Genomic DNA, 12,535 nt, shown 5'->3' on the forward strand with positions numbered 1-12,535 from the left:
AACAGAAGTCCACCAAGTAATAATATATGTAAACATGACCCTCGTCATTGATCCTTTACCCTGTACTTCAACGACTTACATTCCACGGAAGCCATCTCACAAAGATAGTTTAACTGTTCAACGATCATTAAATATGAACCACCTGTTATGCTTTGTTTTCCAAGCATTTTCAGAGTTTAGACGTGTTCTTACAAACGAAATAAACAAAATTTCACGGCTGAATAATTATAAGTTTAAATAAATTTATACAAAGTTGAAGTACATAGGTATTACAATTAAAATTTGCATTTCAATAATTTCGTCATGGTTCTACAAAGTGATTGAGTGACCTGGTTCTACATTCTGATTTAGCTAATATTTCAAAATCACTTGTTAATCATTATTCAATTATGTTAATAAATTTAGCTTTCAAATACGGACCAAAATTTTGCATTGAAATGATGGCACACTGATGAATTAGCCCGCCTGTCACGAATGGTGATATTATTATCATTATAATTAGTAATTCTTGGTCATATAGAACCTCTTTTCTTAGTGTGTGTAAAAAAAAAGACATAAATCAAATACAATATAAAATTTTAAACTGGAAACGTGACTATATTGTTCTCATTTCTAACTGAAGGTTACGCAACTGAGAATTTCTTGAAAGAATAAACTTAATGACTTTTATCAACCTGAGCCGAGTTGATCACAGGACCTCAGGATCTGTAACCTAATAACCTATCACTTAAGTCATTTTATTTATGTAAAAATCTTCTATAAACTTTCGAATTAGTAATCTCTAATATTTATACATTCAAATCTAATCCCTATTCCACTTAGTAATATTCTATACCAATATACAATTGTGGTCGTTAATCAATTAGGGAAAACCACATTCAGTATATATATAATTGAGCTAACCAAACGTATCGTCTAACAAATGTATTATGTATTCTTAAGCTGAATACCAATACAACATGACTGGCAGTAATAAATTACAATAGATATTTTAATTTCAAAAATAGATAACAAAAGAACATCAACAAATTTCAAATATTTGTTTTCACTTAAAAAATACATAATCAGCTACCTTCCTTTTCGGTTTACTCGTTTCTTACATCATACTATCCTTGCTATGGAAAGCACCGATTATATTTAAAAAAAAAACATATATAGCGTAATATACACCAATCAAGGAATAAATGTACAAAACATTTAGGAGTGGCAAAACTATAAGTTTATGATCATAATATATTATGTTGTATATATTATATCTGAACACATCAATTATTTATAAATAATTATGTGATTCATACAAAGCTCGTGGAACTCAACTACTACGGCACAACCTAAAGCTATCTCATTTGTTTAATCCCTGAAACGTATTTCGTCTTAATTTCAATACAATGAGCAATAAATTTCAGATGAAGTTCCCAATCGCATTTACCTAATATGAATTGTACACATAATACGAAAATGAAATTTTAAACATATGGATGGTAACACTGACGACATGGTAAAAAAGATCTTAGCACCACGATACATCAAATGTATGATTTTTAAAACAATTTATAATTAAAGAGAACCAAAAGACAAAATGGAGTAGATAAATATTAAGATATAATCACATAATTAATATTTATCTTTTTCGATTATTTATTATAATGTCTGTCTACAAAGTTTGCCGTTACGGCATACGAGTCAGCCTTACCCTTACTGAATTATGTTAATACGATTATACTGAAATAAAAGAGTAATAATATAAATGCAAAAATTCATTATATTTGTCTGTGTGTTACGTTTTCATGCATAAACCACTAAATATGACTGTAATAGTTTTTAGAAATTCTGCCCATTATAGTAATAGCAGAAATAAGGAATGAAAATAGGGGCCCCATGCGGTGTTTCCGTAGTTTGTTAAATTAGAAATGTGAACGCTAAACAATAATGTTTACGGTACGAATAACTAACAGTGATTTCAAGGATTTTTGATTAAGGCCCAATGGGCGTATGGTAAGGGGATGGAACTAAATAAATTATGTTTGTGTACAATTATTTTCCTAGAAGTCAAAATTTGCTTTTTCTCAAAAGGACAGGAAAAATTAGCTCAGGCGTGGAATATTTACAATATATACGTAAAATCGAAATAAGTAGGCATCATTTTTTCGAGTAGGCTTTTACAAACACTTACTTTACTCATACTTATATTCACGGAACTGTATTAAAAGTAAAGCTACCATTGATTCAGATAGGAAGGAAGACAAGAAATTCAGTAGTTACTCTTTTAAAAAAATCTGTTAAATACAAATATGTATTGCTTATATATCCTGCCTGGAAGTCAATATTAGCTCTGCGTTTTTTTCCATATATATAATAGAGAATAGCAAGTTTTATTTATTAATGTTTTTTTTTTTTACAATAAGAAATTATGCATTGACAATTTTAAAAATATCGGCGGCATTTTAGTATAGAAACAAATACCTCGCCCCGAAAAGGATTTATTAATTTTGCGGAGTCGAAAACTTGGCGTTATAAGCTTATCCTTATTTATGTACGTACAATGATTATTTATCACTGATAGGTTTTATCAAAGGGATACATATAACTGAGGATATACATAGCATTGTTGTAAATATATTGTGACGCAAGTATAAATATTCCTACTTTATTAAAAACATTCCGAAGAGAAACCAGCTCAAAAAATAAGACAAACAGCTGTCCTTTGGAAAAAAGACAGTTTCAATATACGTAGAGTTACTCCATATTAATGTGGTTTAAGACATAGTACTATGAGAATAATCAAAATATACTAGACGAGTATCAATATCAGTTATTTGTCTAACTTTTTCAACCGCGTATGCGGTCTTCCTTTTAGTAAAAACTATCTATATAAATTAAATTTTCAAATAGATCTTAAGGAAAAAAAATAAATTATTTAGTCATTTAATATTTAACGTATACGAACCTTGTAGTAAAAGAGGAAGAAGTTTTGCAATCTACTTTTCAACCGACTTCAAAAAGGAGGAGGTTATCAATACGTCTGTATTTTTTTTATTTTTTTTTTATGTTTGTTACCTCATAACTTTTCACTGGGTGGACCGATTTGGATAATTTTTTTTTGTTTGAAAGGTAGTGCTTTCCGTGGGGTCCCATTTCTTTATTATTTTTTTCTGATGATGGTATCCATATGAAAACGACATAAGTCTTAAATTTGCATTATGTAAATGCGCGACAAATAGGTGAAGAACTGAAAATCACGTTAACCAATTTTGATAATTCTTTTTTTATTATAAAATATATACTTCAAGGGTAATTTGGTAAAAGTTTGGTAAGGTTCTGAGCACAGGATCCATGACAAAGTAACGGAACGGAAGGGAACGGACCAATTCTGAGGAGCACGTTAGCGATACTCAGTCGAATCTTTTATTTATAGGTTATTTGGATATTTGAGTCACCTTCCGTAATGTAGTTATGTTTATGTAATTATCATAGTCGAATATTATTATCGACTAGCTACCCACCCCGGCTTCGCACGGGTGCAATACTGATACTAAATATACTACAGAATTTGTTTATTTACGACATCACATCGCAAAATTCTAAAATTATCAGTGTTTCTTTACTATATTGTTCATGTATTATATACACAAACCTTCCCCTTGAATTACACTATCTTTTAAAAAAACCGCATCAAAATCCGTTGCGTAGATTTAAAGATATAGGGACAGAGAAAGCGACTTTGTTTTATACTATGTAGTGATGGAACTCCTATACGGCTCGCAGTTAGGGTGCGATATGGGGCCGAATTTCTTACTATCTTTAATCAAATTTGATGTATGTGATGTGATGTCATATGATGTACGAAATATAGTTGGTCTTTTTCAAAGTTCTCTGCTGGGTTCGATTACAGCTCTTTCGAGGGATCCTTGTAGTTTACGCCGCGTGACGTATTAAATCCGCATTTTCGAAAGTCTATTTTTGCTTTATTCGCAAGTTTCCTTTGAAATTGTCCTCGAAGTAGTTTCTGACTCATATAAACGGAACGCTTAATCAATCCATATTAAAAAAAATTAGTTAGTCAACATCAGCTTCACTTAAAATCAAAAAATAAATAAAAATTTTAACAAATAGAAAAACCGACTTCAAACAAAACACTATTTTAAAACAAATGAATATGCACGAAAAAGTAATAAAAATAATTGCGTATTCAACATATTTTTTAGAGTCTTCCTAAGTTAAATGAAATGAAAAATATTAGACTACTTAAAAGTCGATTAACGATTATATCATGTAGTTATAATTATTGTTATATTTGGAGTCGGTGTCAGCCAATAAAACCCTACAGTATATCTATCAAAAAACAATACGAGAATACTTTAACAAATATGTTTTTTACAAATTACCTTTTACACAATAATATACTAGATCAATCAAGGGGCTCGTATCGCTTCTTTCTTTTGATTGTTGGGGCAAGGGCACCGTGACTGACACCGGCTCCAAATATACCAATAACTATAACTACATTATATAATAGTAAATCGACTTTTAAGTAGTCTAATATTTTTCATTTCATTTAACTTAGGAAGACTCTAAAAAATATGTTGAATACGCAATTATTTTTATTACTTTTTCGTGCATATTCATTTGTTTTAAAATAGTATTTTGTTTGAAGTCGGTTTTTCTTTTTGTTAAAATTTTTATGTACCACTTAGAAGGGATACTGCATCCTTGCTATGATCAAACACTTTCATAATTTATGCAACCTACGTATATTTCTAATTTTAACTTGTATTATAATACATACAAAAGTAATAGAGGAGGTGAATCGATTTTAAATCATTTTTTTTTTGTAATTTATATTTATTAAATCCAAAAGCATATGATCTATATTTCCATTAAAATATTTTTTTAATTTAAATTCCTAATCCTTCCTTACATGATCAATGTTTTGTGAACTCGGCAAAAGGCATACAAATCGAATCCTTCGCCGAGTCTATAAAATTATATTACTACAAGAGTAGCAAATAAGTTCTTCTCTCCCTTTTCAGAATGAAAAATTACAAAAGAAAGTTCAATGGGCAACTCGATTATAAAAAGTTTACGAGTTACCGCCATAAAAGTTATGGAAAATGAGACTATTTGAAACGTAACGATCTGTTCGTGGCATTCTTCATTAGATAAATAAAAAATAAGAGAACAATGAAATCACATCCGTCGACTGTATAGAATCTAGTATTTATAGAGAAAATGGAAGATAAGTTATATTCATACTTATTGACATTTGTGAACATTTATTTTGGAGTGCTGCCAGTAGAAGACAAAATGTTGGCATATCAATGTGCTGTTAAAATTGATGCAAAATATACCTCCCTCACGGCATGAACATAATATACGACCTGGTTAGTTCCAAAGTTATACGAAGTGGAATTGAAGACTTGCATATGCAGAAGCAATATTTTTGAGCCAACCTTTGTAAGTTAACACGACTAACTTGGAAGAGTTGCTCTATAAATAACAATGATCGATATAGTGGACTTACTATGTAGATGAAAATAGGAAGTATTATAAAAATACTGTGCGTAGATGGAAGTAAGTTCTTTCGTGACGCTAGCTTCCGCTGTTAATGCATAAGGCAGTTTCTTTCCGCTAATGTTTGTTTTTAGCCTGAGTTATTTGCCAGATGTGGTTGTATGTTTGTTAATAGATAGTTTTCTTCTGACATTTGCGGTCTCTGATCATGAAACTAAAGAAAGCCTCATTTTACTATTACTAGCCAACCACAATTAGCTTGTAAATGTTGGAGTAGTTAAAAAAGGTACGGAAAACAACACTGTCTCGCTGTCTTTTCTACCTGATTGGTCTCACAAGATGCCTTAAAAAATACTTACGGTTGCTTACTAATCAAGGTTGCTTACTTCACATAAATTATAAAATTGTCATTTATTTTATTTCATTATTTTTAAAGATTCTATGAAGATACGACAAGTTAATGTTTGTTTGACTTGTGGTAAAACCTATGGAAAACCAATAGAAAAGCTTAAATGATAGATTATTAGACGTATAAAAATATACTTCAAGAAGCGCGTTCACATATACCTACACTTCTTAATGTTAAGGACTAATCAGTCCTTATCTGAATTTCTAGATCAATACGAATGTAATAATGAAAAAGGATAAACATTAAATTGTTTGCTTCTTTGTTTTTCTGCCTTTGAAACTGATGATCAAAATTTTCCTGGAAACAAAATAAAATCCATGGAAAGATATCTAAGGTAAATAATTACATCATCAACGTAGGTTATAACAGTATACTAAACTATAAAATTAGATTTACGAGCTCATTAAATTAAATTACGAGTACTTACCACGAGACTTGATTTGACCTGCAAACTGAGGTGTTTTCGCCAAACAAACCATTGACTTAAATAAATTAATAATTTTCTTTTGACGTCGTCGGTATTTTATTTCAATGGAATATGCAAAGCAATTTTAAATTTATTTTCACATTGATTATTATTTATTTTTGCATAGATACTCAAGTAAATGTATAATGTCACAAATTTTTTTGCAGAATAATAAAATTTTGTATATTTAGCGCAGCTTGAATGTGTTTGATAAAAACCTTCTACATGTGCATCCACGAAACTGTGTTGTAGTAGTGTGTTGGTAGTAGTAAGCTCCAAGCTTATTCTTCAAAAGGCTTTATCTAACAATGGGACATCTACAAACAGTTACTTTTACCTATTAGGTTATTTGATGTATTTGTAAAACATACTAAGATATACGGTTTCATTAAAAAATACGTTTGAGTAATATCGTGAACGGGTCTAATTATGATGTTAATCTTTCTCGCCAAAGCGATAAATTATAAAATTCCTAGCATTCCGTATTCGCTTTAATTAAAACTCTCTACATATCGATGTTTGTGTTTGTATTACCTTCTGTAAATTAAAGCAAATTGTCGGACTATCAGCGTGATGAATGCCCTTTAGTACCAGTAAGAGGGCTTTAGGTTAAAAGCCACTCATTCGATTTAATCCTATACCTATACAAGAAATATGGTACTCTCGTAAATGTAAAATATTTAAAGCTAATATTTAAATGTGAAAATAACCCTGTCACACTGTCTATAGCTCTTTAACGTCCAAACCACTGACCGAATTTTAACAAATTTGGTTTAAACCAAGCTTGAATTCGAAGAAAGGTTATAGGATACTTTTTATCAGCGAGATACCTTATTGTTAAATACTATACTATAAGTTAAATATAATAAAATCTTTTTGATAGTTGCTTACTTCGTGTTTAAGAATAAGTAAAGAAGTCTAATTAATCTGTTATTTTTCATGCTAATAAGTAAAACTATATTAAAAATTGTAATAATAAGAATCATTTAAATAAAAATGAATTTAATTTTCTGATATTTATTATCACAAAACAACTTCACTTTAGTTTTTAAACTACATTGCGTTAAAAAAGAAAATTATGATAGCCATGGAAATAAAAAACCATGGGCTGAAAGTCATGTTTACACGAAATTACTACGTCTAAGCATGAACAATCTTTTAGCTGTAATCTCTCCATCAAATGTATGTTTTGCATCTCGATGCTTTGCCTTCAGTCTCTTTGAATCAAGGTTTCAATCCAATGCGAACTTCAAAATGCAATACCATTACGTTGATGTAAGACACAAATTAATGAAAGGCTTGAATTAATTAATTAATTTATCACTGGCAATAACATTATCACTAGATATTTTAGTTGTAATAAAGTAAAATCGATATAAAAAATTTCTCAATGAATGAATGGTTAACTTCGGTTATATAGGAATAAATCACTATATATAGATGAATACAATTCTAAAACGACTCTATTTTACCTAATAAATGTGGAGTCATTATTTGTAACTGAAAAATCAGCTTGGATAACTAAAACTTATACCAAAAGATGCAGCGCGTTTAGGAAAATGTTTTAGTACGTAATATTATTATATAAACTGCACTTTGCAGTTTCGAATTTTAACGTGACAAGCGTGAAATTCATGTTCTTACATAATATACCTACATATTATATAAGCTAAGATAACTTATACACAAATTTGAATGTCAGTCTCTAGTAATATATTAGGTTTTACGTGTTGCGTTATTTTGATTTGGAATATAATGGTTATAATATTTGGCGTTAAATTTCAACAAGTTTACCATTAAATCTAAAACGATAGTTTATTTATTAAATTTAAATGCATAATGTTCAAAGAGAAAAGGAATACCAATATAGGAATACCGTGCGGGTTGTCCGTCGTCTTTCCGTCTGTTTTTTGAGTATATAAAAATCATCAAGTCCGCCAAGGAACGTCCACTGCTGGACCGGTCTTGTGCAGCCCACAACCAGCGTCTTCCCGCGACCTTCACCAGATCGTCGGACCACCTTGGGGGGGCCTACCCACTGACTATTATATATACATATGTTTAAACAAATATTTTGCAAAGCATCCCATTTCATACTTTTGTTAAATCATAATGTAAAGTTATAATTTTCGATGACGTGTCAGTCTTATTCAAAAACGACAACATTTTCAGGATTTTCGCTCCATAAATATTGCTTATCATTTCATGTTTATGATGTTTCAAGGACTTGATTTTTATTAAAATATGAAAACTTTGAAGCAAGACTAGTATGCGGTATTACATTTATAAATTTAAACATATGTGCTTTCGTCGCTCAAACATGCGTTTAAACCAGTGGGTGTAGAGTAACTCAGCAGAGTATTCGGTTTGGTGTAAATTAACCTGAGTGAAGCTCGGTTACTCGGTATAATTGTGCTCTATACATCATTAGTTACACTAGGAATGCTTAGACATGAGCTCTATACGTATATAGTTTAACAATAATTGGTAAAAGCAATAGTTGGTGGTTTTAGTCGAAGTGCTTTCCTTTGTCTATTTAAAGTAAAGGATTCACAGATGATTATTATTATTCGTTAGTGATATACATTTAACATATAAAGTTAGCATAATTTATAAATAGAATAATCATAATATTACATCATTATAAATGTCAACATTTATTGGTTTAAGTTAACACGCGCCTCTTACACATCCACTGAAACGTAATGAACATAATTATTGAATGTGTGCTAAGGTGCGAACGGGTTAACTGTGTTTCACGATACAACGATTACATCGGAGATATGGCTGCAAGTACTAGAATATGATGTACAATAGGTTTATTATGCATTTCAAAACAATTCGAATTAAATATACAATAACTTTATTATGCATTTGACATTTTTCCATAACAATTCGAATCTGTTTGCTGTTGGTTACGGTGGGTTACTATTATAAATGTGATGATTACTTTAATGTTGTGATATGATAACGTATGACTGTTGTAGGTTGCGGTAGCGAGGATTCATCAGGTGTGGGGTCTGCAGCATGTGGCGGCGATGACGCGGCGTGCAGCGCGCGGCATGCCCTGCTGACATGGCACCCAGCCGCTCCGCCCTCCTTACGCTGGCAGCTCTCACAGCACTCGCCGGTACCGAATTGATTTTTGTATTTAACCTTTACTATACTAGACTATCCTTTTCGAGAAACTTCTCGAAAAGGATATTTTAGTATAGCAGTGTAGGCAGAGTGTGTATAGCAGGCAGAGTGTGTAGTGTGTATAGCAGTGTAGATAGAGTGAAGAGTCGAGATGGCCCAGTGGTTAGAACGCGTGCATCTTAACCGATGATTGCGGGTTCAAACCCAGGCAAGCACCGCTGATTCATGTGCTTAATTTGTTTTTATAATTCATCTCGTAGTCGGCGGTAAAGGAAAATATCGTGAGGAAACCTGCATGTGACAAATTTCATCGAAATTCTGCCACATGTGTATTCCACCAACCCGCATTGCAACAGCGTCGTTGAATATGTTCCAAACCTTCTCCTCTAAGGGAGAGGAGGCCTTTAGCCCAGCAGTGGGAATTTACAGGCTGTTGTTTTGATGTTGTTGTTAGTGTAGGCAGTATGTGGGTTGGCAATAACGTTGCAGCACGCAATGTCATAAAACAAGCCGTTCCACGCTAATTACTCTGGCAGCTTTTCGCCACAATTACCACAATATGTTTTATAGGGTAATGTTTGGATTGGCTTTAACCAATAACAGTTGACTTCTAACTAATAACGTTGCCACGCCATATCGGAAAATAAAATAGAAACTCCTATCTATATTTTTTTATATCTTTTCGTTATTTTAATAGTGTTATAAATTATTTATAAAACATTACTACTATTAATATAATGAGGTCATTAGATACGTCCCATTAAATACTTCAATAATACATTTTAATTTGTCCTATTTTTTTCAACGATATTTAAAAAGGCTGAATATAAAATGTCCCTTTCATCATTTACGGGTAATGATAGACAACTTACCGAGATTATAATATGTATGAGGATTATAATCATTACATTCAATGCTACAAATAATTCCAAACTGATACATTGCAAATTGTTCTTATATATTACGTATATATTCTGATTGAAAAGCATTTGCGTCCAATTTAATTCGACAACTAATAAATTATTGAACAAACCCGGCCACTGTTTAAAGCCTGCTCTTCGATTTTTGCATTTTCAGCATGAAATTCCGACAGCGTGAAAAATTGGCAGTAATTTATCAATCACTTTCCTTCCCTATCCGAAATCTGACAATTCACTTACCTTAGAAAGCACCTTTGGTTGGTTTACAAATTCTGTCCAAGATAAGAAACCTTATTTTACGTAATCATATTATAAATTACAATGAAATGGTACTTTTTCACATAAACTCATCAAGTGCTCATTTCGTAGTAAAAATGTAAACTTATATCAAACATTCGTATCGTAAAAGATATAGAAGTACCAGGAAATCATAATGTTAATACAGACAAGATTAACTGACTGCAACTGCACACATTTTAAAACAAACTAGCTCATAATAATAGTTATATTACACAAATATACTACGAAGCGAGCTAAGATGCGCTTCACTGGATTGGGTCATTCGTGTGCAGATATTATTTTAAAACGACTCTGCGCTCATAAAATTCAGAAAATCTTGCTGAATTCTTATAAGGATAAGTAAATATTAGCTCATCATAGTTTCAAGTGTAATAGCAGGTACGATAAAAGTTCGAACCATAAAAGAAATAAAATAATAATGAAAGAAATTTTGTAGTTTTAAAAATGTATCTATGTCTGTAACAGACAGATTAGAAAAATAAATCTAAATAAACTATTCTCATGTATAAGAATAAACACACATACAATCTCAAAACATCATGTTGGTAGGTGTAATTAATATTATAATTATAATAATATAATCTTTAAACAACAATCTTTAATGAAAAACTAAAACTAAAACTTTAATGTCATGACATAACTGAATTATATTTCTAACATTACTAGCTACCAACGCTGTTTAAAGACAGTTTTTGTGTATAGCAAAACACACCTAAGCACAAACTTTGTGGTATCTACGGTAGTAAGTACAAAAAGCCTCGTAGGAAAGGATCACAGAATACACGACCACGTCATTCCTCAAACGCCGTTGCTTTATTTATCGAAGAGAATACTGAACGTCAATCTGCTACGCTATAAGTCGGCTGATCTGTATCTGTGGGCGACGTTTGCTCGAGCACCAACAGTTTCACACTAACGAAAAAACTTAATGGACAGATAAAACACCACCCAAGGTGATTGATCACCCTTTTCACGTTAAGCCTATAATATTATTGCAAATCAAACTGAGGATTTACGGTCGTGTTACGTCTGATGTATGTGACAAACTACAAGATTTCACACACTTAGTTTAAAAACTACAAAGTATACATTTAGCCAAAAAATTAAGAAACGGTATAAAATGATGGAAACCTGGCCGAAAACCACTTTCCTGATAAAAGCTAAGTTGATACATATTCTTGATATCAATCAATATCAAAATAAAGTCATATTTAATTTAAATGTACTCGTGAATGTAATTTTTTATCATCCGTTATTTTCTTATTATCCTGAATAATGTCTAACGTAATATAATGTATCGGTAGCATATATGTCATTAAACCGTTTTTTTTATATAAACAACGGTTCGAGCTTCTTTCTAACCTTATTTACTGACCCCACCCTATTTATTTTGCGTCTGGAAAAATCCAGACGGTAAAAAAGCATTTTATTACCGCCGGTTCAGAGGTTGTTAATATTTAATATGGAAGGTAGAAATATATTTATACCAAAGGCATTAAATTATGGTATTCTATCTTGCCCTATTGAGGCTATCAAATCATAGTTTTTTGGGTGTGTAATTGTAACTTTGAAGATCATGTCGCATCGTTCACTTGGATGCAGTGAAATATTTTGTATATATAGCTATGCAACTTCTTAATTTAAGGCTCTCCGTTTCGCTACAATGAAGGTTTCATTACCAAGATTTTACCAAGCAATGACAAAGAAACAAGTATCATTAATTCAGTCTGCCAAGCGATCTCTCTGTCCGTATTTGGTGTCCGTGAGCACGCTTAGCGCCTTTTTTCGGCG

The 12,535-nt window shown here is 31.4% G+C and overlaps 1 protein-coding gene across 1 annotated transcript in view; it reads left to right on the forward strand.

Annotated features, from left to right (window-relative positions):
• The window catches only part of LOC124530100, a 38,678-nt gene that overhangs the window by 12,200 nt on the left and 13,943 nt on the right, over positions 1-12,535 (forward strand). Inside the window, exon 2 of the mRNA XM_047104100.1 lies at positions 9,374-9,516. Coding sequence (XP_046960056.1) covers positions 9,462-9,516 — 55 coding nt within the window. The 5' untranslated portion in view covers positions 9,374-9,461. The remainder of the gene's footprint in view (positions 1-9,373; positions 9,517-12,535) is intronic.

Source organism: Vanessa cardui, chromosome 5 (assembly GCF_905220365.1).
Source record: "Vanessa cardui chromosome 5, ilVanCard2.1, whole genome shotgun sequence".
Lineage (NCBI taxonomy): Eukaryota > Metazoa > Arthropoda > Insecta > Lepidoptera > Nymphalidae > Vanessa > Vanessa cardui.